This window comes from Sciurus carolinensis, chromosome X (assembly GCF_902686445.1).
Source record: "Sciurus carolinensis chromosome X, mSciCar1.2, whole genome shotgun sequence".
In the NCBI taxonomy this organism is placed as follows: domain Eukaryota; kingdom Metazoa; phylum Chordata; class Mammalia; order Rodentia; family Sciuridae; genus Sciurus; species Sciurus carolinensis.
Genome location: NC_062232.1, coordinates 30,880,630 through 30,908,579, shown reverse-complemented (window position 1 = coordinate 30,908,579; position 27,950 = coordinate 30,880,630). Strand labels below are relative to the sequence as shown.

The 27,950-nt window shown below is 39.5% G+C and overlaps 1 protein-coding gene across 1 annotated transcript in view; it reads right to left on the bottom strand.

Moving 5' to 3' along the window:
- Lancl3 (LanC like family member 3) overlaps nt 1-27,539 on the bottom strand; it is a 98,832-nt gene extending 71,293 nt beyond the window's left edge. Inside the window, exon 1 of the mRNA XM_047536171.1 lies at nt 26,679-27,539. Within this exon, the coding sequence (XP_047392127.1) occupies nt 26,679-27,251 (573 nt within the window). The 5' untranslated portion in view covers nt 27,252-27,539. The remainder of the gene's footprint in view (nt 1-26,678) is intronic.
- Nucleotides 27,540-27,950: the final 411 nt, after the last annotated feature.

The window sequence follows — 27,950 nt, the reverse complement described above, 5'->3', positions numbered from 1 at the left end:
TTCACACATGGCATAGCACAACTGGGTAGATTTCATTCCCCAGTACTTCCCTATGCCCTGTCCTCCTCCCTCCCTCTTGATCTCCCCCTCTACTCTATTGATCTCCCTTCTATTTTCATGAGATTCCTTTTTTATTCTCCCCACTCCTCTCCAGTTTCCACAAATGAGAGAAAACATTCGACCCTTGATTTTATGAGTCTGGCTTATTTCACTTAGCATGATGTTCTCTAGTTCCATCCATTTGCCACCAAATGCCATAATTTCATACTTCTTTATAAATGAATAAAACTCCATTGTCTATATATACCACATTTCTTTTTTTTTAAACTGGGTGATTTTTTTTAATTCATTTTTATTGTAAACAAATGGGATACATCTTGTTTCTCTGTTTGTACATGAAGTAGAGGCATACCGTTTTTGAAATCATACATTTACCTAGGGTAATAGTTTTTGATTCATTCTGTTATTTCCCCTCCACCCCTCCCACCCCTCTTATCCCTCTATACAGTCCCTCCTTCCTCCATTCTTGCCCCACTCCCACCCCCCATTATGTATCATCATTTGCTTATCAGAGAGATCATCCGTCTTTGGTTTTTTGAGATTGGCTTATCTCACTTAGCATGATATTCTCCAATTTCATCCATTTGCCTGCAAATGCCATAATTTTATCATTCTTTATGGTGGAGGAATATTCCATTGCATATATATACCACAGTTTCTTTATCCATTCATCAATTGAAGGACATCTAGGTTGGTTCCACAATCTGGCTATGGTGAATTGAGCAGCAATGAACATTGATATGGCTGTATCTCTGTAGTATGCTGATTTTAAGTCCTTTGGGTATAGGCCAAGGAGTGGGATAGCTGGGTCAAATGGTGGTTCCATTCCAAGTTTTCTAAGGATTCTCCACACTGCTTTCCAGAGTGGCTGCACTAATTTGCAGCCCCACCAGCAATGTATGAGTGTACCTTTTTCCCCACATCCTCGCCAACACCTATTGTTGCTAGTATTCTTGATAATCGCCATTCTAATTGGGGTGAGATGAAATCTTAGGGTAGTTTTGATTTGCATTTCTCTTATTACTAAATCAACAACTGGGCTAAGGAAATGAACAGACACTTCACAGAAGAAGATCTACAAGCAATCAACAGATATGTGAAAAAATGTTCAACATCCATACCACATTTCTTGATTCATCCACCTACTGACAAGCATGAGGGCTGATTCCAAAATTTGACTGCTGTGCTGCAATAAATACTGATGTGGCCATATCACCATCCATTTGTTTATGGGCACCTGTGCCTATTGTGAATTACTCAGCTACAACATGTATCACCAACATTATGATAGAAATAAATTTGATATGTTTTTTGTTTGTTTTTGTTTTTGGTGGTGCTGGGGATTGAATACAGGGCCACGCATGTACTCTACCACTGAGCTATACTTGCAGTTCCTAAATTTGACAATTTTAACAACCAAGGTAGAAAGATCTCAAAGGATATAGAATGCTAAATGTTTAACTGTGTGAACATAAGGATGTAGGCAATAACTGTTTTGGGTGACCAGGCTGTTTCTGGTGAAGGGCACACCCATGTTCTTCTTGCTAGTTCTCAAAAGGGAGTGCCCTGGGCTGGGGAGATAGCTCAGTCAGTAGAGTGCATGCCTTGCAAGCACAAGGCCCTGGGTTCAAATCTCCCAGCACCACAAAAAAAAAAAGGGAGTGCCCTGTGAAAGCAGTTGGTTTAGCACCTTGCCACTGGACATGTGGTCCTTAGATCAGGAACAGTGGCATCAACAAGGAGATTAGAAGAAATGCAGAATCTCAGGTCCCTTCCCAGATCTCTAACAGGTCCTTCAGGCATATCAGATGCATTGGAGTTTGAGAAGCACTGCTTCAGAACTCTAAGAGCATTCATTCCTAGCAGGTTTAACACCTGGAATTAGGAGACAATAATCATTCCAACCCAGTGAAAGGCAGGCTTCATCTAATATTCTGTGGATGTTGCCTGTGGACACTGCAAAGATTTGCAGCATTTGCCACAGGGGCATGAAGGAAGGTTATTCAGCTTATGGCACCAATGATGAATTTTCTCCTAAAGGTCATTTTATCAAGGTCTCCAAGGTTAATATATATTCTTGAAGATGACAATGACAACAGATGCTGCTGGAAAGCATACCGTAGATATGCATTGCAGATCTTTCACAGAGAATCTGCCTACTGTCACTTGCTTTCACAGTGTGCAAATATCTCAGAATTTTGATATGCTGTCTGGTTTAAACCACAAAAAAAGGGAGACCCTGGGCATTTGTGGTACTTGGACAGTCAGAAACTCGAGAATGCTGTCAACAGATTGTCTACAATGTTCTCTGAAGAATCAGGAGCTTATTTACACCCAATCGTGGCACCAGTTCCCTAGAGAGGTAAAACATGCATTTTGCTCTTTTAAGAAGAACCTCTAAACAAACAAGATCACATACACTCTGCAGCCTACATTGATTGTGTCAGTTCTGAAAATGAGTGGTGTTCTGAACTGTGCTCCAAGAAAAGATTAAACAAACTAAGGTTTAGAGAAGTTACTTTAACTTCACTAAAGGTTAAGAGTAATCACTGGAAGAAGAAATCTTCCAAGAGAGCATCAGAATTTCTTGTCCTATAAACCAAAGAGGAAATTCTTGGCATAAAATTTCTGCAGCCAGAGTATGGTAGTCTTGGACAGTGGTTCTAAAGTGTGGTTCCCCAGTGCATCAGCATCACCTTGGAATTTGTTAGAAATGCAAATTCTCCCACTTCATAACCTATGTAATGCCCAGCAATCTGTGTGTGTGTGTACCATGGATTGAACCCAGGGAGCTTAACCACTGGGCCATATCCCCAGTCCTTTTATGAGACAGGGTTTTGCTGAGTTGCTTAGGGCCTTGCTAAGTTGCTGAGGTTGGCCTTGAACATGTGATCCTCCTGCCTCTGCCTCCCAAGTCACTGGAATTACAGGCATGTGCCACCATTCCCAGTGCAATCTGTTTTAATAAGTCCTCCAGCATTTGAGAATGTCAGCATTTGAGAACCACTAGAATCAATACTACTCAAAATATCATTGGTGAAGGACTAGTCTTATTTCGTTCACTATATTTCTAGTCCATCATGGACTGCTACTCTTATAAAATAACATATTGTTACATTGCCAGAAAAATGAAATAAAAGATACACAAAATGCCAGTCCCAATACTGTATTATGAGACTCAACTGACAAAGTTACCCAGACTAATTGCTCAAAGATTCTTATTCCCAATTTCTGGACTTATATCTTCATAGACTTAGGAACATATCTGCACAATGACACTGTACTTCAAGCCACACTTTGAATAACGCTGGTCTACATATTGAGAAGGACCTTTTCTAAAACAAAATAACTATAGTACATAATTTTATCAATTTTGATGTACTTTTTTATGACTTAACATCTCTGAAATTGGAATGCATCTCAAAAATCACTATTAGGAGGCAACAGGACCTAGCTCTGACAGACTGTATGCATGCATCGAAACCTTAAAAGTGGTTGTTAACAACGTGGAAAAAATCGCCAGAGACAAAGTGGAACATTTTTTTAAAAAATGCTGCATCACCACAGCTTTTTATGGCACAAAGGATGATACTTTGTGGAAAATCATGGACACTGGTGACTCTGAGGAGAAAGTGATACAGGACAGTAAGAGTCTGAATATGAGAAAGTTTTATAAATAGTTTAACCAATTTATTTAGCTTATATTTTTCCAGTGGGTATATTTGGGGATGATATGATGACAATCAAGGTCTACATAACTCTAAAAGAGATATTTCAGTAAGTATAAAATCCTAAGTATCCTGTCTGTTTAATCGACATTGTTTTATTTTTCTCTTACTGGTACACAAAAATGTACCTTACAATAGATAGAATATTATAATCAATTAAATATTATCTATTCTTTATAAAGCTTATTGACCAATACATAGCTAGGTTCTAAGAAAATAGGGAAGCTAGGCTATGCTTTCTAACCCTAGAAATTCACAAGGCTGAGGCAGGAGGACTGCAAGTCTGAGGCCAGTCTGGGCAACTTAGCAAGTCCCTGTCTCTCAAAATTAAAAAAAAAGGACTGGGGATGTAGCTCAGTAGTAGAGTATTGTCTAGCATCTGTGAGGCTTTGGGTTCGATTTTTCAGTATCACAATTGCACACATTAAAATAAATAAATAAATATATGTATATATGTATATGCATATATATATACAGAAAGGAAGTTCCAAGGTCCCATACTAAAGAAAAACAAAAAATTTTGTGCAGAAGTATATATGATAAGCAAAGCACAGCTGTCCTGAGGGCAAACGTTGATATCCCTACATCAAGCTGGGAACCAGGAAGAATGCTAGAGTGGTCCAAAGCCAGCATTATCCCTGGCTCCCAAAACCCACAAATACAAATATTCTCCATAGGGAAATTTGCTCAATTTAGGCACCACATATTGAACCTAACCAAATACGTGTGAACAGTAAGAGACTAAGACCCAAGGAAACAAGTCATTCTGATTGACAGTCTGTAGAAACAATGACCAAAAATTTAGAACAAGAACGTCCAATATGGAAATTATCAGACAAGGGATTTTTAAAGAGCATTAAATACTGCAAGAAAAAAAAATGGTAACATCATTGAACTTAGGAAAGAATGTGAAACCAGGAAAAAGGAGCACCTGGAACTTACAGAAAAGAAAACCCATGATTGACAAATACAAAACTTAATGGATGTGTTAAACAGCAGATAAAACACAGCTCAAGAAAGAACTGGCAAGTTGGAAGATATATCTGATGATGTTACCTAGAATGTGGCACAAAGCTGGAAGAAAATGGAAAATGTAAGAGAGGATAAGCAATAAAATTAATTAAAAAGTTGTAATATGTATTCATTTGGAATCCTAGAGGGATATGAAACAGTGTGCTACTTTGGTTGCCAAATGGAATCACGTGTAGAACTTTAAAACTATTGATGCCTATGAGATTCTTTTTCTCTTTTTCTTTCAGGTTGGAAATTCCAAATTACTTTTTCACCATATTTTCTTTTTGGTACATTATAGTTATACGTAATGGTGGGATTTGCTGTTACATATTCATACATGTACACAATATAGTGGTATAATTTGGCCAACATCATTCCCTGGTTGCCAAGGGAGATTCTGATTTAATTGATCCCTAGTATGGCTTGAGCTTAAGGAATTTTTAAAGCTACCTAGGTGATTTTAATGTACAGCCAAGGTAGAGAAACACTAATATAAAAAAAAAAAAAGACTACCATGAACTCGATTTAGACAAGATCTTCTGAGATATGACATCAAAAGCACAAGTGACAAGATATAAAGTAGATCAAATTGGTAAAGTAGATAAAAATTAAAAAGTTGTGCTTGGGGAAAAAACTATCAACAGTTAAAAGACAATCCACATGATGGGAAAAATATTTGCAAATCATATTTCTGAGAACTCCTATCCAGAATATATAAAGAACTCTTAGAACTCAATAACACTAATGATAAAAACAATTCAATTAAAAAGTGGTGCTGGGCCTAATCCCAGAAGCTCAGGATGCTGAGGCAGAAGGACTGTGAGTTCAAAGCCAGCCTCAGCAACTTAGTAAGGCCCTAAGTAACTTAGGGACACTCTGTCTCAAAATAAAGTATAAAGAAGGGGCTGTGGAGATGTGGCTAAGTGGTTAAGCGCCCCTGAGTTCAATCTCCAGTACCAAAAAAAAAAAAGAAGTGGCAAATATTTGAATAGACATTTCTCCAAAGATGTACAAATGAATGATAAGCTCATGAAAGGATCCTCAACATCATTATCATCAGGAAAGTGTGTATCAAAGTCACTAGATACCACTTTGCACCTACTTAACAAGAATATAGTTTAAAAGCCTGACAATAACAAGTGTTGGTGAGAGTATGGAGAAACTGGAACCCTCATACATTGCTGGTGGGGATAGAAAATGGCACAGCTGTTTGGAAAACAGCCTGACAGTTTCTCAAATTGTTAAACATAGAGTTGCCACATGATTCCTAGGTTTACACCTTAGAGAAATGAAAGTAAATGTCCACACAAAAACTTGTATACAAATGACCATGGAAGCCTTAGTCACAATAGCCAAAACCTGGAAATAACTTCAGTGCCCATCATCTGTCAAATAGATAATAAAATGTGATACATTCATACAATGGAATATTATTTGACAATAAAAAGGAATGGAGTCAGGCACAGTGGCTCACATCTGTAAACCCAGCAACTCAGGAGACTGAGGCAGGAGAATCACAAGTTTGAGGGCAGACTCTGCAATTTAGTAAGACACTCAGTAATTTAGCAAGATCCTGTCTCAAAATAAAAAAAAAATAAAAAGGGCTGGGGATATAGCTCAGTGGTAAAGCACCCCTGGGTTAAATCCCCAGGAACAAAAGAAAAAAAAAAAAGAATGGGGTACTAATATACATGTTACAAGATGGATTGACCTTGAAAACATTTTGCTAGGTGAAAGAAGTCAATCAATCACAAAAGACCACATATTTCATTATTCCACTTGTATAAAATGTTGCGAAAAGGTAAATCCTTAGGGATAAATCTAGATTAGTGATTCCTAGAACAGCAGGGGTAGCCAAAGGGGTTGAGAGAAATAGAGAAGCAACTGCTAATGGCTTCAAGGGTTCTTTTTGAGATGAAAATCTTCTAAAATTGACTGGGGTCATGGTTGTCCAATTCTATGAACATATTAAAACCAATGAATTGTATGCTTTCAGTGAGTACATTGTATGGTATATGAATTACGAAGTAAATTTGTTTACAAATGAAGAGGCAATATTTGAAGGGACAATGGCTGAGAATTTTCCAGAACTGAACAAAGATACAAACCAACAAACACAAAAAGCACAACATATAACAAATAGGGTATTTGAAAATTAAATCTATGCCAGACACACCACAGTAAAACTAGAGAGGCAAACCAAAGAAATCCCTGGCAATTAAAATTCAGAGGGCAAAGGGGAAAGCAAAAACATTACAGTATCTTAACTGACAGAAAACAGAACTTCAGAAGAAGGGAAGACCCAGAAAGTACCACTTGGCTTGAAATCTCTAGGAAAAAAAAATATTAGACGGTAACAGAAATCAAAACAGTATTGTTCTGCCTTTGATTCACATTTGGTTTGTCAGGATGGGAACACAGCTTGCCTGATGGAAAACATAAAATCCCTCAAGCTTGAACGCTAAATGATAAAAGCCATTTGACACAGCAGTTTTAGTTAGAACCACTAAGTTACCTGCACCAAGGGGAGGAATTGGGGACTTTTCTGTCTGCTGGTGATACTGATGGATAGTTACCTATTAGTCAACGGCTTAAATCAGAAACAACTTTGCCATACAGGGTGCCACCATGCTAATCAACAGCTCATGCTACCTAAAATGGAAAAACATTAAGTCAGAGTGTGCTTCATAAAAATTCTGAAGGTCCATTTTTCCTTCCAACTTCTGATTTAATTATCTCTTCAGACTGTTTATTCACCATGGGAAGAATGTGATTAGGTATTCATTTCTTAGCTACGGTAAAAGTAAACTTGCTGCAAACCAGCTTTGATTCTCTTAATCTTATACATACAAGATTCATAAATATTTAACAACTGTTTGGAGGGATAGTATTTTAATATGAAATTAAAGTGATAGTGTTCTATGTTAAATCCTCCTTTCTTCTTTACAGGAAAATCACGAGTCCTTGAGAGCAAACAAACAAGAAATTCTAATAGCTGATGAAGTGCTTAGATTTGTCAATGTTCAATTTATTGAGAGTGAATGCAAGATTTAAACAGAAGGAAATAAGGGTCCAGAGACATAGATTTTATCACCTGCATGAATATAAAAGCAAGGGGGGTTATTTTAAAAAGCAAAGAGAAACCTTTTTAGACGTCAAGTATTGTACAAGTCCAAAATTATAGTTTCCTAAAAGGTATCTTTAATGTTAACAATCACAGAGCTCTATTTGTCAGCACCGAAAGGCGTAAGTGGATCATTCTGCCCTGTCACAGACTAGGCATATCTCCCATTTTGTAATGTAGAAGTGGTAGAATTTTACCATCATTCGGCTGTTAAAAGGCTGACTGTCTGTGAAAATATGACAATATTCACGACTAACCAAGTATCCTGTCCTTCAAATACATAATCCTAAGTGGCTCTGCTGTCATATCCATAAGAGCAAAAACACATTTGGGTAGGAGCTTGTAAAGACCTAGTTTTAGAATGTGGGCTATCCTTTCTTGAGACTATACTTGGGCCTCAAAGGCAATTATTGGCTTCAGGAAATTAAAAACATTTCATCTGTCTTCCTTCCTTCAGTAAACATGCACCAAAAATCTTTTGTTTACCAGGAGGGTACCCACCGTTCTGCTCAGTAATAGTTAAAAAAAAAAAATCAGTGGCAATAAAGAGTGTGGGATTGTCCCAGTTATGCTGCAGGAAAGGCTCCCTGGGAAACATGTAGCATGAAAACAAATATGATATGTGCAATGAACAGTACACACAAAAGGGCAGCCAGGGATACCAAGGAAAGGGATCAAGAAAGAAAAAAGGCTTGGGAGAAAAACAGCAGAAGAAACTCAGGGAACAAATATGGTGTTATAAACTTTCTGCATATTGATCCACCTCACCATTTGCCATTTAATTTCAGTCCATACACAACCATCCATTCCTGTCTCCCCCTCTATTGCCTTGTTTTATTCAGAAATCTCTTACCCGTACCCTAATGCCTCCCAGACTCCTTCCATCTATGATTTTTCAAGATATTTTGGTATGTCAGAAAAGTGACCAACTAATTCAGTCCTGAATCCCCAAGACAACTTTAGAAGCTGTGCATAGAAACTTGAGGGAATGCACAGAAAAAAATTATGTCATTTGGTCAACGTTTATTGGCATATTTAAAGAATGGGGAATTTTGCTTAACACTAATGGTACAACCAGACCAAAGGAGCAGGAAGGTCACAACTCTGCAGGAGAATTTGGGTTCTATATTAGGCTCAATCCCTTATCAACTGAGGGCCACAGATCTGAGCATTCAATCTTGGTTTTCATCTGTTGTTTTAGATTCCCAACTGGTTGATGCCTGTCAAAAGTATCCTGCTTGGGCAATAAATGTTATTATTTTCCCATTTCTCAACCATAAATTCTTAGGAAAGTTACTTAACCTCTTTGCAATATTTTCCATTCTGAAAATGAAAGCAGTAATAATATCTTAACTTGAAGAGATTTTGTGAGAATTAAACAGGGCAGCTCGTGTAAAAAGTACTTGGCAACTCAACTTTCTAGATAATTATTAGTTATTCTCAATTGGAATGACTTGGAAGCATCTCAGGATTTTGAGCACCTCAGACCCACTGCCATGAAACACTTTCATTCACACTCTGCTTTACATAAATGGTTCAACCAGTCTTTATTGTTTTCTAACCATCTATCTTTTCATTTTTATTTTAACTGGGTCTTCACCTCCTCCTCCCTGGGCAGAAGCTTAATATAGTTCTCATTCTCATGATTTCACTTAATAATTTACTAAAGAAGACACAACGCTTTACGTTAAACCATATGAAGATTTAAAGTTTAATGTTCATAATAGCTCAATTCACAATAACTAAGCTATGGAACCAACCTAGATGCTCTTCAACAGATGAATGGATAAAGAAACTGTGGTACATATACACAATGGAATATTAGCCTAAAAGAAGAATGAAATTATGGCATTTGAAAGTAAATGGAAGGAGCTGGAAACTACCATGCTAAGTGAAATAAACCAATCCCTAAAAACCAAAGACCAAATGTTTCCTCTGATATGTGGATGCTGACACACAATAAGGGAGGGGGAGGGAAGAATAGAAGTACTTTGGAATAAACAAATGGGAATGAAGGAAGTCAGGGAGGATGGGAATAGGAAAGACAGTAGAACGACTTGGACATAACTTTCCTATGTTCATATATGACTACATGACCAGTGTAACTCCACACCACATACAACCACAAGAATGGAAAGTTATACTGCATGTATACATAACATATCAAAATATATTCTACTGTCATGTATACCTATTTTTTTTTGTGGTGCTGTGGATTGAACCCATGGCCTTGTGCTTGACAGGAAAGCACTCTACAAACTGAGCTATATCCCCAGTTGATGTCATGTATATCTAAAAAGAACAAATAAAAAAAATTTAAAAATAAAGTGAAGAGCTATTTGACCATTCAAACTAATAAAATGTTATCATTTTAACTAAATCTTAATTTAGTATGACTTATAATAATATAAGGGATGTATTAAGCTATATTCTGATGGGAAATATTTGTTGACAAAACTTATCTATAAATAACCACATTATTTCATAAATATTCTCTAGGAACACTGTATAATCATTGGGCAGATACAAAGAAGATATGTCGGATGAACAAGTCTAGGAAGCCAATGCACATGAGGAATATAGATAATAAAATTGTACTGTATTTGAGATCCATGCTAAATCTAAGTGAGTAGATTTTAGTTGGTTTTTGTTTTTTGTTTTTGGTATTGAGGATTGAACATAGGGGCACTTTATCACTGAGCTACATCCCCAGTCCCATTTTTTTTTTTAAGTTTTGAGACAGGGTCTCACAACTTTGAGACAGTTACTCAGGGCCTTGCTAAGTTGCTGAGGCTGGTCTTGAACTTGTGATCCTTCTGCCTCAGTCTCCTGAGTCGCTGGGATTATAGGCATGCACCACACCTGCTGCTAGATTTTAGCTGTTCTTGCCATAGAAACAAAAAAATACAAAACTTATGAGATGAGGAATATACTAATTTTCTTCACTACTATAACCTTTTTACTATCAATATGTATCCCATAGCATTGTTAAGTACCTGAATTATATGCAAAAAAATTTATTTAAAAAATTACTGTCCTTATAGGGTAAATGTAAAGGACAAAACAGACTGTGGACATCACAACCAAAAAGAACAGACAAGGTCAATAAAGAAAAAGTGTCTTTGGATGTTCATACTTCTCAAAGAAATATATGTGGATAATCTAAAAGTCAAGAGTTCCACAAAATAATAGTGGGCCCCACCTCTCTCCACCCATATTCCAACTTTTTTTGAGGCAAAACAAAATACTTTTAACTGTACAGTTAACTGTATAGTTTTCTAGTGACTTACCTCCATATTTAAAAAATGGCTTCCTTATACAACTATTTCTTGATTTTTCCATTTATGCATCATCTATTAATCTGCTAATGTGAAAGATGAAAATTTAGCTCTTTTATAATCTCTCCATATGTGCTTCTCCTTTCTCACTCAAAGTAGTTTCATCACAGTATTTGACTAAATCAGTATTCATTGGGCAATACGATGTGGGATGATGACCTTTTTCCTTCTCCTACTTTTTCTCCCTTGTCATTAATATCTAGCTGTCATACTGGACGGTCTTTTACCACCACTTTAGAAGTTTCCTGTAACCCCACCTATATGGAGCCTCAGGTTTTGTGATTCCCACATTTTCCTATTTCTTAAGTCATTTCTCTTTTGGATGGATCAAAAATAAAAAACAGTTTTGATTCTTTTGGAGAACTTGGATGTCTAAAGATATTTTTCTACTCACATACATTTTTGTATGCTTGATAATTTTGGCAACTACAAACTTCTAGTTGAGAAATAATTTTCTCTGTGAATTTTGGAGGCCTTGCTCCATTATCTTATAGCTTCCTAAATTGCTATGAAAAGTCTAGTGCTAATCCCTGCATGGAACCAGTTTGGGTTCTCTTTTTGGAAGCCTTTACAATCTATTTTTTTTTTACCATTCAACATATTGATGGGCCCTTTAAATCTAGCCACCCATAACTTTCAAGTATAAAAATATTCTTGATTTATTTTTCCATAATTTCTCCTTTCATCTACTTTGCTTTTTTTTTAAATTGGGACTGACTACTAGACACAGGTCAGACTTCCTCTAATTAATCTTTTCTCTTTTTATGAATCTCATTGTCTTTTTGGTTGAACTCTCTGAAACATTTATTCAACTTAATATTCTAATCCTTCAAATGAATTATTATTTCTGCTATCACATTATTAATTTCTGAGATTTCTTTTCTGCTGTCTGAACATTCCTTTCAAAAATATCCTGATTTTATGTTTTTAATGCATGTTTTTATTGGTGCATTATAGTTGTACATATTGATGGGATTTTTTGTGACATATTTGTAATGTGCATACAACATAACAATATAATATGACCAATATCACTCCCCAGCACTTTCCCCCTCCTTCCCTTCTTCCCACCCCTAGGTCCCTTTCCTCTACTGATCTCCCATTGATTTTTAGGAGATCCACCCCCACCTTTTCCTAGAGAGCTTCTGAATAGGAGAGAAAACATACGATACTTAACCTTCTGAGTTTAACTTATTTTGTTTAACATAATGGTCTCTAGTTCCTTCCATTTTCCTGCAAATGCCATAATTTTTATTTATGGTTGAATAAAACTCATATATATCACTTTTCTTTATCCATTCATCAGTTGATAGACACCTAGGCCAGTTGCATAGTTTGGCTATTGTGAATTGTGCTGCTATAAACATGGGCTGATTTTATTTCTACATGCGATCATTTTCCTCTCTAACAATATCAATTTTGGCATTTGGGAAGTTTTTTTTTATGTTCTCTGTTTGTCAGCTGTTATGGTAACAAAATACCTGAGATAATGTGACATAAAAAAGAAAAAAAGGAGCTAGGTGTGGTGGTGCACACCTATAATCCCAGTGGCTCAGGAAGCTGAGGCAGGGGGATCACTAGTTCAAAGACAGCCTCAGCAACTTAGCGAGGCCCTAAGAAATTTAGCAAGACCCTGTCTCTCAATAAAATATAAAACGAGCTGGGAATGTGGCTCAGTGGTTAAGCACCCCTGGGTTCAATTCCTGGTACAAAAAAAAAGTTTTTATGCTCTCAGTTTCAGAGGTTTTAGCTCATGGTCACTTGGCCTGTCTTTTGGGGGCTGTCCTGAAGTAGCGCATCATAGTAGAAGCACATGGCAGAGGAAGTCCTCACCTCATAGCCAGAAGTGAAAGGAGAGAAAGAAACTGGCATCCCACAATCCCCTTTGAGGGCACACTTCAATGACCTAACTTCCTCCCACTAAGCCCCACCTTCCAATAGCATTAACCTGGGGACCAAGCCTTTAACACGTGGATCTTTGGAAGACATTCCAGATCCAAACTACACATGTTTCCAGTATTATCTGTTTCTTCCAAGTTTAGTTTTCCTATTTGTTCATTTTGTCAGGGTCACTGCTCTTCATATCAGATGCTTTCCTCAGATATCTTTTCCCTGACAGTTCCTATTTAAGTCTCACCTTAAAAAGCTCAATGGGAAATCTGGTTGTGGGAAACAGCTAACCAACTGGTGGGTTTTTCTGTAGGGTGACAAGACAATGCAACTATTACATTGGGATGGATTATTCCTCCAAATATTAATATCTATGGCTCTTTTTTCTTGGGTCGATCTGAACATCATAGACCCTCCTTTAATTTACTGCTGCTGGAGAGTGGGCTGCCAGTGTTCTGAGAGTTGATGTGAATGAAAGCCTATGTGTGTGTTTGTTAGGTATGGTGGGAACAGGGAATTCTCATAATTCAGCATGTAAACTTACATGGGATGTCATCCCATGTCATCCTCTTTTCTTTTTTGTACCAGGGATTGAACCCAGGGGAGGCTTAACCACTGAACCACATCCCCAGCCCTTTTTACGTTTTATTTAGAGACAGGGCATCGCTAAGTTCCTTAGGGCCTTGCTAAGTTGCTAAGGCTGGTTTTGAACTTGTGATCCTCCCGCCTTAGCCTCCCAAGTCCCTGAGATTATAGTGGTGTGCCACTGCATCCATCTAATCCTCCTGTTTTTAGTGAACTACCTCATCTCTGTCCTTGACTGTGCCTTGAGCCTCAAAGTTCAGTTTCTCAGATTCTGTCTGTCAAGAAAGTGAATCTCCAGGCTTCTAAGGTCTGGAGGGCCTGAGTAGAGGAACAAATGGTAGGTATTCCTACTGAACCCCCTCAAGTGCTTCTTAATGGTTCTGACTTCATGTCTAAAGTGTTCATGTGCTTTGTTTCTAACAACTTTCCAATGCAACCATGTTCTACAGCCCTACTTTGGGGCTACAATAGTCACTTTGGCAGCATACCAGGAGAGCTGGTAGTACCTAGAAGTTTACGTATTCTGACCTCCCCATACCTGGAGCTAATTATTTGTGTAAGAGAGTGTCTCCAGCCTAGAGTATAATTTTCACTCCAGAGTTCCCCTACAGGATGAAACAGAGGCTGGAACTTAGCCTAAAATTTCACCCTTGCTTGGCTTCCTACACATCACTGCTTTCTTCTTCACCCACTCTTCTATTGCTTTCTCCATACAAATTCACATCTCAGCGTCAGCCTTTGGGAAATGTGGTCTAAGACCATCATCTGGATTTGAGAAAGGGTCTGGGAGTTTAACTTCTCTATCAAACTCGCAACTAGTTCTGTTTTCAGGGCACACTTCAATGTCTAGTGGTTATGAAGCTGAGACATACAGGCTTCTCGAAATTTGTAACAAATAAAAGAGCATCTTCTCATATTGTTATTTTTATTCACTTTTAATGGACACCTCAGAAACTTTGATAGGAGTTGAGTTTAGGGTTTTCTTTCAAACGTCTTGGGGTAAAAGTTCACATTCCTCTTAGAAACGTGTGATTTTAGCTGGGTGCTGAGGCATGAGGATCACAAGTTTGAGGCCAGCCTCTGTAACTTAGTGAGGGCCTAAGCAACTTAGTGAGACACTGTTTCAAAATAAAAAATAAAAAGGATTAGGGATGTAACTCAGTGGTTAAGCAGCCCTGGGTTCAATCCCTGGTACAAAAGAAGAAGAAAGGAGGAGGAAAAGGAAGAGGCAGAGGAAGGTGATTTAGTAAAACATCATGCAGAGTTTACCTGACTTAAATCTATTGAAGTTAAGGAGCTTTGTAGTTAGACAAATATAGGTTCAACTACTTTACTAGCTATTGATGATGGTAAAACTTACTGAACCTTACTATGTTATAATTTTTTCATCTGTAATAGAAAAATATACTTATCATAGTGCCTGCCATATAGTCAGTCCTATCCTTAGAATTATTTTCTGGTGATGAAAATAAGTTTGTCGTGCTACCAAAATATGCCTTCATATAGTTCCAATATTTCAGAAATGTTTGGCTGAACGTAAGGGTATAGGCTAAGGGAGAAGTTCTCAAAGTGCATTCCCTAGACCAGCAGCAGGAGTACTGAAAACTTAAGAGATCAAGTTTTCAGGCTCAAATATAGACCTACTGAGTCAGAAACATTGAGGGTAGAGCCAAGTCCTATGTACTTATTTAATAAGTACTCCAGAGATTCTAATGCATGCTCAAGTGGGAGAAGCACTAGCCTCTCTTAGAGAAAAATAAAACAGACCAACATGGCAATTAAGGCCAAAATGTAGACCTACTTGGTGTGGTATTGAAGATCATAAGCAGAACTAATAAATATATATGATACCTCATTGATTATAGATAGGAGAAAAACAACAATTACTGACTATTGGAGTAGTATAGTTGTTAATATTAAAAACAAGATGTTATAAATGAATATAATAAGATCTAGGTGCTAAAGAGCAAAATGCAGATTTAAGTTTGTAAAATTTACAGTGAGCCTTTACCACACAGCTTTCAAGTACAAAGAGGAAAGTACATTAATACAAGACAAAATAATTTCTGTCCCCAGAAGTTGAAGAAACACTTGAAAGATTCATTAATTGTAATAATCCTTTTCTGAAACAAGCTACCAAATGTACATGATCTGGAACACTTGTGGAGGAAGACTCATTTCAAGTTGTCACTTCAACAGAGACACAACTACTGATGTTTCTCTGAAATTCTGAGTTCATGTCATGCAAGCAAATGATATTTAGAAGCAAAGAGGAGAACTTCAGAGCAAGAATAAGTTTGACTCCATAAAAATAAAGGAGGGAGGACAGAGCAAGAAATAAACATTCCAACATCTTCTGCATAGCAATTTACAGTAGATTTAAACCAATCAGATCATTTACTCTGAGGAGTATAAATCAGAGACATAGGAAAGCCAGTTCCTACATTAAGTCTGCAAAGAGTCTAAAGTTTTTTAAAGAGAAAAGAGGAGCCCATTCCTTGGAAGAAGTGCAGAGAGCAACTCACATAGGTTTGTGTTTCAGGGGTGATACCAAACCGCTCAATTTGCTTTGACACATAATCTGTGTGAGTGGCTCAGCTTAATCTCCTGCATGGCAGGGCAGAAGATATTTCCCTCCAGTCCTTCGTGGCCTCTGTGTGAACATCTCAAAGCTCTGCTGATACAATAGGGACATAAGCAGCTATGAAAAGCACCACAGGGAATATTAGACAGACTGGCTGAATGTCCAAAAAACATACCTATGCTCTTTAGTCAATGCAGGGTTTCACTTCACATTAATGATAATACTCATAATAATAAAGACTGACATAAAGAATCCTTTCTGGATGCCTAAGGGACCCACGGCTAAGTACAGCACATGCACATTCTCAGTGGCTCTTCATAGTCACCTAAGAGGTAGGTGCTACTGGACTGCATTTTGCAGGTGAGAAAATTAAGCCTCAGAGATACTAAGTAACTTGCCTAAGGTCAACCAGCTACTAAGCTAGTGCCAGGATTCCATCCCAAGGCTACTCAAACCTAAAAGATCTGTTCTTAACCGCCCTGTTTTATTTTGTTGGATTGGTGCTTTATAACTATACATAATAGTGAGATTCATTATCATATTCGTACATGCATATAACAAAATTTGATCAATCTCATTCCCCAGTATTTTTCCTTTCTTTCCTTCCTCCCTCTCCCTGATCTTGCTCTACTCTGATTTCCCTGATCTCATTATTACTATCATTTTAATTAGTACATTATTATTATATATACAGGTGTGATTTATTGAACCATCCTGTTTTAATGCCTTTGTTGAGACTCCCAACCTATTTCAATTGTTGCAATTTGTAATATGTGTGCAACTCTTTTTGCCTGACAAGGAAAGAATAAACCAGATTGAAAAGCAAAATTGCATTGCTGAAATGTGCATGAAGACAATACTTCCTGTCTGGCTGGGCATTGGATCTCTTCTGCTTGGATATCTGTAAAGTCTGTTAAGAATGTGGCTCCTTCCTAAAGTCATTGTGTGAGTGGAGATTCAGTTGGTCTTCACAGTGCTTGCTTTGAGATGGGTGATGCTTTGGTTGCCATGGACACCAGATTTCAACACATCACTGAGCACGGGGAATCCATTCCATGCAAAGCAACCTGAGCCAGCAGAAGGGCACAGTAACATCTAACTGCACATTAATGCTGTGGTCAATATTTGTTTTGTCACCTCTCATTTAGATGATGTTCTCACCAGTGAAGTCTGTAAGACTTTCTCTTTCATCTGGGAAACAGCTTCTTTATGGCCCAGATAGCAATACTCACACTTCAATGTGTCAGTCATTCATTTGTCTGAGTTGTTGAATGGTTAAAGTCATTCAGAAAGGGAAGTCTGATCTTTAACAAAACACTCCTTTGTTCAGCTCGCAAAAAGAAAGAACGGATTAAATGATTTCTTGAAAATTGAGTTTGTTCAAGTGGCTAGTACCCCCAAGAATAAGAGGTCTGTTAACTTGGTAGGTTTCCCTAGTAACGAAATCCATAAAGAAAATAATTAGGAAGAGATAAGTGGTACTTAGATGTATATAAATAATGCATGAGACATGTTTTTACAAGACAAGTTGAACATCCAAGGCATTGTACTTAATTAAAGACTGTAGGTCAGAGATCAAATTGTGAAATTGAATCATGAAGAGAAACACTTACTTGGACACATTTGAGACTGTTGGGTTGGTTTACCATGAGACCATCTCCACTCCATGCAGGAATATGAAAGGACCTCCCTGTCACTTGAAAGAAATCTACTGGGTATTGTGTAGCAGCCAGCCACATAATAAATGTCACTCATTAAATTAACCAGCAAAAATGAAATTAGCCAAGAAGTTAACAAGAAATTAATACAACTTATCATTTTCATATTCAGAGGTCAATAAATATAATAAAATTCCACTAAAACAACCTTCTTATAGAACACAGCAGTTAAAGTCATTGGTAAAATAATCCAGGACATTTAAAAGAATTTTTACTGTGCTTATTTCCCCAATTTATTTATTCAGTAACAAAAAAATTATGAACTATGCTCTCTTCAAATAATTCCAATATAAATAAATAATATGTTGGGATTTTAGTGTAATATATACATTAATAGATAAAAAGGTATAAATAACTTATATCTAAAGCTAAGTAGAGTATTTTGAGTATGTCTATTAAATCACTATATCCGAAAAGATTTTAAAATAAAAAGGAAAATGTCTGATCATTATCAATCTAAATTAATTTAGAGTTGGGGAGAAACACTACTTTGTGTGATACAGGTAAAATTAATTGATTCTAAAATGGGAGTAGTATCAAGCTTAAGCTTTCTATTTGATCAGGGAATGATGTACTAAAGTGTCTCCTGTATTATCATGAAATAGTTTTAAAATGCTGGAATGTACTGGATGCAGTGGTGCAGGCCCTGTAATTCCAGCAGCTCAGGAGGTTGAGCAGGAGTATCTTGAGTTCAAAGCCAGCCTCAGCAACTTAGCAAGGCCCAAGCTCTTAGTGAAACCCTGTCTCTATATAAAAAATATTAAAAGGGCTGGGGAAGTGGCTCAGTGATTAAGTGTCTCTGGGTTCAATCCTCAGTACTTAAAAAAAAGTTGGAATATAGCTGGTTTTGATTTGGGCCTTTAAAGAAATTCTAAAAACCTCCTGTGTACATTGCAAGATTACATTTAGTAAGAAAAAGAAATCCATGCATCCACTCATTCATTCAACATGTTAACAGAATCCCTAAACTTGCCAGGAGATATGCCAGGTAGTGAGTCTTTCCTTCAGGATAAACTACGAATTGGAAAGCTGATATTCTGGCAGTTGGTAAAGAAATCATTCATAATACAAGGACAAAATGAAAATGGTGAAGTGTGGAGGATTGGTCAAACTTTGATGAGAAATCTCATAAAACTGAGAAAAATAGCAATTTAGAACTTTTGTACTCAAGTCTACTCAATGGACCAGCAGCAGCATCACCTGGAAGCTTGCTAGAGATACAGAATTTGGGGCCTCACCCTAGACCTGCTGAACCCAAACCTGATTTTGAGCAAGATCCCCAGGGCTCACATGCATGTTCAAGTGTGAGGAACACCAAATGCAAGTACAGATTAGGTGACAGAACCCCATCTCTGCCACTGAGCAGCTATGGGATCTGGAACTAATTTCTCAACCTCCCTGTGCCTCAGTTTCCTCACTGGGTATTATGAAGATAGTAATGGTGCCTATGTTATAAGGTTATTGGTAGTATTAACCTACATAAATGCAGAATGCAAAAAAAGTTAAACTTACAGAAGTAGAATGGTGGTTACTAAAGATGGGGAGAGGGGAGGAGAAATAAATCAGTCAAGATGAATACATTCTGGTAATCTAGTCTACAGCAAGGTGACTACGGTTAATAGTAATGTATTGTATATTCCAAAATTGCTAAAAGTGGGCTGATTGTTCTCCCCATAAAAAAGTAAGCACAAGAGGTGATGAACATAATTCACCTAATTTGGTCATTCCCCAATGCATACATGTATTAAAACATCACATCGTACCCCATAAATATATACAATTATTATTTATCTTTCAAAAATAAACAAAATAAAGTTACACTTAAGTACATGAAAAAAGTGACATAATACATGTGAAGTGCTTACAACAGTGAGTGGAAATAATGATCAATCACTGTTAGTTCCTATTATATCCTTTTAGCATTCATAGGACTCTGGGTCATAAGTGACAAAGGACCCAAGCTGTGGCCTATAGTTGTGTCCCACTCTCTGGCAGGTCTATAATCAGGCAATGAGGAACTGGACCAAGTCTATAAAATTCCAGGTTCCCCAAGCCTGCTGTCATTTCAAGCCAAACTTCAGGATTTAAGTAGGTAGTGTGCAACACACGCCTACTTAAAAACTGGGGACTGCTCAAGCTGGGCACGGTGGCACACGCCTATAATCCCAACAGCTCGAGGCTGAGGCAGGAGGATGGTGAATTCAAAGCCAGCCTCAGCAAAAGCGAGGCCCTAAGTAACTCAGTGAGACCCTGTCTCTAAATAAAATACAAAATAGGGCTGGGGATGTGGATCAGTGGTTGAGTGCCCCTGAGTTCTATCCCTAGTACTCCCCCAAAAGTAAAACAAACAAACCAGGACTGCTCAAATCTAAAAACTAAGTGAAATCCTGCAAATGCATTTTTTTGGTATCACACATTGAACCCAGGGACACTTGACCACTGGGCTATATCCCCAGACCTCTTTTGTTTTATTTCTTTTTTATTTTGGAGACAAGGTCTTACTAAATTGCTGAGGGCCTCACTAAGATGCTGAGGTTGGCCTCAAATTTTCGATCTTTCTTCCTCAGTCTCCCTAGCTGCTGGGATTTCAGGTGTGTGCCACTATGCCCGGCTTGCAAATTTGTTTGATAAGAATCAAAATGAACAGTAAGGGAACTCATTTCATACCCTAGAAACCTCCATCCTCTTTTTCTACTTATCATTTAGACATACACTTAAGTATGACAGAACCCACTGTTGAAAAGAATGTTAGGGGCTGGGGTTATAGCTCAGTGGTAGACCTCTTGTCTAGCAAGTGCAAGACCCTGAGTTCAAACCCCAGTACTATGAGCGAGAGAAGGAGAGAAAAGAAAAGAATATTAGAATATAGGAATTCCCAAACTCTTGTGAATGGACTAGAAATTGATGTAACATTTTTGGAAAGCAATCTGAAAATCTCTATCAAATGAAAAAATATGGGTAAACTTTGACCCTGCATTGTGTCTTTAAAATTTTATCCTGCACATGAACTTGCAAAAGTAGGCAAAGATAATATATAGAAAGACATATGTATATACGTACATATTATGTATATGCATTGTATATATATATGTGTGTGTGTGTGTGTGTGTGTGTGTATTATACGTATTGTGATTGTATTCTTTATGGCATTATTTGTGATAGCAAAAAAAGAAAATAAAACTTGAATCAACCTAAATGGTCATTGATAAAGGTTAAATCATGTTATAGTCATTCAGTGCAAGTAGGATAAAGAAAGAGACATCTCTCTATGCAAAATGTGCAAAGATGTCCAAGGTATATTAAGCAAGAAAGCAAACTGTGGAGTACACATATAATATGGTCCTTTGTGCAAGTGGATTAAAAATACACTATTTCTTTAAAAAGAACAAAAAGTAACTGTTAGCTCAAAGAAGGCTCATTTTCTATCTTTTGAGTTTATCTGGTAAGTATGACAGTAATAATTTTGAAGAAAAACCATGAAAATGCAAACAGTTGCTACCATGAAATATATTCCAATATTTACTAGCTTAGATTTTAATAAAATTGATATCTTAGCTTGTATTTGATTGACAACTAGTTGGCAGTATAAACAAAACACCCTGCGGTTTGCTCATGGGACATGGAGGTGACCTGGAAAAGGAAACACCAATGGGAGGACAAGTGAATGGATAAAGGAGGTGGAAGGTCACAGACAGATCTTGCCAAGGGACGCCAAAGAGCAGACACTTTGGTAACCTCCCAACAGTCATTTCTCTCTCCCTTCTTTCTTGTCAGAATCTGTGTCCAATTCTAAAGGTTAGAAATGAAAAACACTATCCTTCCCAGGCTTCCCTGAAACTAGGATTGGCCAGGGACCAAGTGCTAAGCAATCAGTCAGAAGGGACATTTTTCTAGGATATAGCATTCTATATGATAAAAAGAGAAGCTGGAAAAAAAAAATAAAACCTCAGACCTTCCTTTTGTACTTCAGTCATATAAGAACATGATGCTTGAAATGGTAGTAACCATCTTGAATACTGAGGCTGATCCAGCTCCCATATTAGAATGGCAGGGAAAGTATCTGGAAAGGGTGTGGGTTCTGATACCTCTCCTGAGATGCTGAACCAATCCTGGAATCCCCTCACTGTACACTCCTTGTTAAGGGAAATAATAAATGTTCCCATTATTTCAGTCATTTTTTGATTGCTTTGGCAAGGGGGTCGCGCTACGTTGCCCAGGCTGGCCTCAAACTCCTGGGCTCAAGTGATCCTCCTTCCTCAGCATGTGCCACCACATCTGGTTTTAATCACTTTTTATTAGACATTCTGTTATCTTCCACTGAAAGCATCCTCACTTATACAGCTGCTCACCACCTGCCTTAGAAATGCACTGAGGACCCAATTAACAACTCTGTGATTTTTAAAATCACAGCAGGAAGATAGATAATCTTGTGTCGAGTATCATTTTCTATCTGATGTTCAGAATTACCTTGATGTTCTGTTACTAGGAGTGAAAAGGGCTAACACTGACTTCATTAAGCAGCTACTATGTGCCAAGTATTATGCTAGGGATTTTATCTAGCGTTGGTCACAACTTCTAAATCAGTCCCTCTTGGCTGGGAAAATAGAATCACATCTATGGTTTTCACCTTATGGAAACAACTAAGCATGTCCCTTTATTACAAATGTAGACCACAACCACCAGTAGTACTTATGACTTTGTCAATTATAGAAATCATAGACAGGGGCTGGGGTTACAGTTCAGTGGTAGAGCTTAGTAGTTGCCAAGTTCAGTGCTTGCCTAGCACGTGTGAGGCACTGGGTTTGAGCCTCAGCACCACATAAAAACAAACAAATAAAATAAAGGTATTACGTCCATCTACAACTAACAAAAATTTAAAAAAAAAAAAAGGAATCACAGATATATGCATATCACACTGTAGGTGTTGAAGATATCTCAAAATATCACTGACCCTCATCACTGTCTCAAAAGTACCATAATCATTAGGCTCTCTGCAAAATCTTATTTAATGTGTTAATAAAAAAGCAGGCATACTACTGCAGCACACATTTGTAATATATTTAGGTAATTGAATTGCAATATAACCTTCCTTTGTAACACTATGTGTTTTACTTTATGCATTTAAAAATGTTATTCTGGGGCTGGGGAGATAGCCCAGTCAGTAGAGTGCTTGCCTTGTAAGCACAACACCCTGGGTTCGATCCCCAGCACCCAAAAAAAAAAAAAAAATGTTATTCTAAGAGGTCCTGCAGGTTTCAACGACTGACAAAGGGACAAAGGAATCTTTAGCACAAGAGGTTTACACCCACATAACCAGTTCCCCTTATGATCAGGGTGTGTGTGTGTGTGAGAGAGAGAGAGAGAAGCAGGAAATTGAACCCAGGGCCTTGTGCACACTAATGTACACAGTCTGCCACTGAGCTACACCCCAGTCTCTCATCATTCTTAATATTGTCAATCCACTCTCCAAATAGAAAACCAGGGTGATCTTTTTGAAAGGTAAACCAGATCAATATATTCCCTCAGTGAAACATGAGACTCCTGACTTTGATTGACCTGGCCCTGCAGGATCTGATCTTAGCCAGTTTCCATCTCCTTCTGTGGTTCTGAACTCCTGTCTCCCACTCTCTGTTTCGTTCATGCTAGCCTTTTACTATTTCTTTGAAATGTCCAAGCCATTTCCCACCTTGGGGGCTTTGTCCTTGCTCTCCCCTCTGCCTAGAATGCCTGCTCTTAGGATAGCCACTTCATTCTCATGCTCTAGTGATGAGCCATGACATCCCTTCTAGAGACGCCTTCCTCCCAACCCATCCCAAGCAGCAGCCCTACCTCTCCCACCTGCCCCCAGTTAGATCCTGTTTACTACCTTCAGATCACTCATCATAACCAAATTATTATTTTGTTGTTGTTCACTACAAAATCCCAGTATTTAGTAAGGTACCTGGCAGAACAGGGAAACCTAAAATTCACTGAATGAATGAATAAAGGGCAAAATAATTCAAAGAAGAAATACTAACACATTTACAAGTGAGGAAACTGAGGCTCAAGGATGTTAAATTATTTGTCCAGGACTGGGGATATAGTTCAGTTGGTAGAGTGCTTGCCTACTAACATAAATAAATAAATAGAGTTTAAAAAAAAAAAAAAAACAGAAAAAGGGGGCAAAGCCAAGGGGTGGGTTGCAATTTTAAATAGGGCACACAGGAAAGGCCTCACTGAGGAGGTAAAGACCTATACAAGGTCACAGAGCCAGCTATAAAAATATCTAGGGGAAGAGTTCCAAGCAGAGAGAACAGAGAATACAAACACCCTGAGACAGGAGAATGCCTAAAACAGCAAGAAGCCAGTGTGGATGAAGAAGAGTGAGCAAGAAGTAAAGTAGGTATGCAGGGGGCTGGATCCTGTGGGCCTTGTCAGCCATTTTAAGTATTGTAGCTTTAACTTTGAGACGAGAAGCCATTGGAGAAAAGGTAATAAGGAGGCTCTGCAGACTGTCGAACAGGGAAATGACATAATGAAAAGTGTTTTTAAGAGAATTGCTTTCTTAAAGTTAGATGGAATGGCTTAGTGAGAGTACAATACACTAATCCCAGTATATAGTGAGTCATTCGTTTCACTATTTATTACATGGCAAACGTGTCAAGTGTATGAGGAGGATCTAAACTAGGGTGATAACCAAGGGAACTTCCAGATGAAGGTGGATAAAAATGACATCAGAAGAAAGGAAACTTGGGATATAATGACAGATTATTTATAAAGAAATGACACACAAGTTGGAAATTCAATTTTATCAAGGTTTATGGATCATCCACTGATCCACAAAGGCAAAGCCATGTACTGGTCAGGACTTGGGGATGAGGGCAGCATGATTAGCCCCTGCCCTACACTTTTCAAGACTGAATTTCTGGATTGCTGAAGCTGAGCCTACTGGAACTAGCTGATCTAACAGATTAAGAACCGGGTTTTTATTGTTATTTTTTAATCTTCAGAGCTTGTTCTGTCTCTTGGGAGCAGAAGCCAAAGCACCTCAACTTGTTTAGTACAAAAAGACATATCTGGTTTGGCAGGAGGGCAGAAGAAAGGTCTTAATAAACGTCTTTGTGGATCAGCGTTGCAGATTGGCTTTGGACCACCAGTTTGGGGGCAGAGTTCTTCTGGTCTGCTTGCACATGCGACTTGAAGGGTCTTCCAATCTGTCAGTCCATTCTGGAGAAAAGGACCCAAGGCATGGGAAGGGAAAGAAGCAAGCTTAAGAAAAACAACTGGAAAAGAATTTGAAAATCGCCTGCCACCAGACTGCAAGGTCTGAGAAGCAGATGCAAATGCAATGCAAATGATATGTAAATAGCTCTGTGGCCTTGTAAAGGGTTTTATACAACTGGAAGGGCCCTTGGGAAACTGCTAGCAGATAACAGTGACTCAGAAGCAGAGTGAACTATTTCAAGACAACTTTGTCACACAGACCTTTGCTGCCCTGCTAGCACACTGCACATTCTTTAGTAATCTTTTTATTCTCACTTGAATCAACCTCCACTGCTATAAATAAAAAAAAAATCAAGTCTGCTTCTGTAGAGGTTATCTAAGTTAATTACACTTTTAAAACACACTGTATACTTTTAATTTTTCTTCAAACGCCTTTCTCACCCAAATAAAGTCAAGTAAAATGTGTCACTTCCTTCCTAGAACAGTACGTGGCTTGGGTGAATTATGAATGAAAGTGCCTCTCTTTCAGTTTTAGTTACTATGATCTTTTAGTTTCCACCCCCCCTCTACCCCACAGGAATTGGCACATTCTCTTCCAATACCACATTCTGTATTCAAAGTGAAATCATATGTATATATCCATACACACCACACACACACACACACACACACACACACACACAAATTCCCCAATTCCCTTTCAGGAGTCACTGAACAGCTATTCATCAAGAAAAGCTGCCCTGTCAAGAAAGCTGTGGACTTGATCATCCTGAGTACACATTTTAAAATGAAAAAAAAAAATGTACACTTAACCACGGTGGGGTACATTTTTACCTACGTTTATGTATTTAAAGGGAGGATTCTCCCATCAAATATGCGTCTAATGAGAGCCATGGGATGTACTGAATTCTATTAAGCAACATAGTAAGCACAGCAGACCTACAGCTGGCCATTTATTCTTCGTCACACACCCAGGGGTCCTGAAATAACCCGCCTCCGCATGGGGCCCCTATTCCTTCCACTACTTGTGCAATACTCTAACATTCGAGGGGGCCTCAGCTCTTGAAGGTAGGGTCAAAGGAAAGGAAATCCCTTCTATTTTGAGTTTTAAAAATCTCACTTAAAAGGGCCACTGTCAGCCTTCAGGAAGCTGTTGGGCAAAGAGGCGCCTGGGGCGAAGCCACGTTCAGCTTAAAATAAGAGCAAAGCGCAAAGACCTGGAATCTCCACAAACGAGAGGGGGAAAGACTGACAAAAGCAGAAGAGAAATCTCAAGTGGCGGAAAAAATGAAAGCGCCAGACAAAGAGTAACAAAGAGAAATGGAGGGGAACAACCGGAGGCGGTGCTGCGAGGGTCAGGGAGTCCCGGGAAGCGCGGCGGGGCAGGGCCGGGCGGGTGGCGAGCGCCCTCCCGCGGCCGGGGCTGCCTCTTACCTCCTGGGCGAGTTTCTGCTTGAGCACCAGCGCGGCACACAGGTAGCCCGCGCGGCCCACGAACAGCTCGTCGGAGCCGCACTCCAGGAAGGAGACGGGCGCGCAGACGGCGCACAGAGCCCGGAACTTGCCCAGCGGTTGCACGTAGTCGGACCGGCCCAGGGCGTGGTACACCAGCGTGGCCACAGCGTACACGCCCGCGCCCCCGAGTAGGAAGGCGGCGCGGGTGTCGGCGTCCTGCTCGCCCCACTCCTCGGCGCGGGCGCACGCGTCTATGAGGCGCTTGGCGGAGCGCAAGTAGCGCTCCCGGGCCGCGGCGAAGAGGGGGCTCTGGGAGACGTGGTAGAGCATGTAGGCCACCCCGGCCACGCCGCTGTACAGCCCACCCTGGCAGACGCTGGCCCCGGCCGTCGCCCCCCGGGCCTCAGCGCCGCCCCCAAGTGGGGGCAGCTCCTGGAGGATGCGCTCGATGGTGGCGGTGACCAAGGGCGCCACCGCCTCCTCGCACTGGCCCGCCAGCAGGCTGCCCTGGTAGTCATCGAAGCGGTTTGCGAAGCAGCGCTTGGTGTCCATGCTGTTGCCCGTGCCCCCCAATGTCGAGCTGGGGACCGCTTGAGGGCGCGCCCTGCAGCCCCGCGCACCACCTCCGGCTCTCTGAGGTACTCGGATGTCGATGTATGCGGCGGGGACGAAGCGAGAAGGGTGAGACGGGAGGTGACAAGAGGAGGCGGGCGCAAAGAAGAAGCACGGAGCGGATGGCCAAGTGGGGCACCGGGCTGCCGCGAGGCTCCCGAGTGGCCCGGGCGAGCGCGGGGGATGCGCGTCGTGCGCCCCCCTCCCAGAGGCCGCGCCCTCGCCGAACCCGCCCCCTCCTACGCCGCCGCAGCTCGGCCGCCTCTCCAAGGGGCCGAGGTGATCTCTGCCAGGACCCACGCGGGGCCCGCGCCACTCCTCCCGCTCCGCCCTCGGCTCCTCCCCTCCCGGCGGAAGACCAGGGACGTGCGGGACACCGATCCGGAACGCTGAGACTGGCATTAGCACACCTGGCAGCGGAGGCGACGACCTCAGAGTCCCTTGTATACTCAAAAGTGTGCTCCTCAGGTCAGAGGCATCAGCATCACCTGGGAGCATATTAAAAACGCAGCACCCCAGGCTTCACCCCAGACCTATTGAATCAAAATCTGAATATTTAGCAAGATCTGTAGGTGATTGGCATGCACTTTAAAGTTTGAGAAGCCTCTGAACTAAAGCACGGCAGGGTTGGGAGGGAAC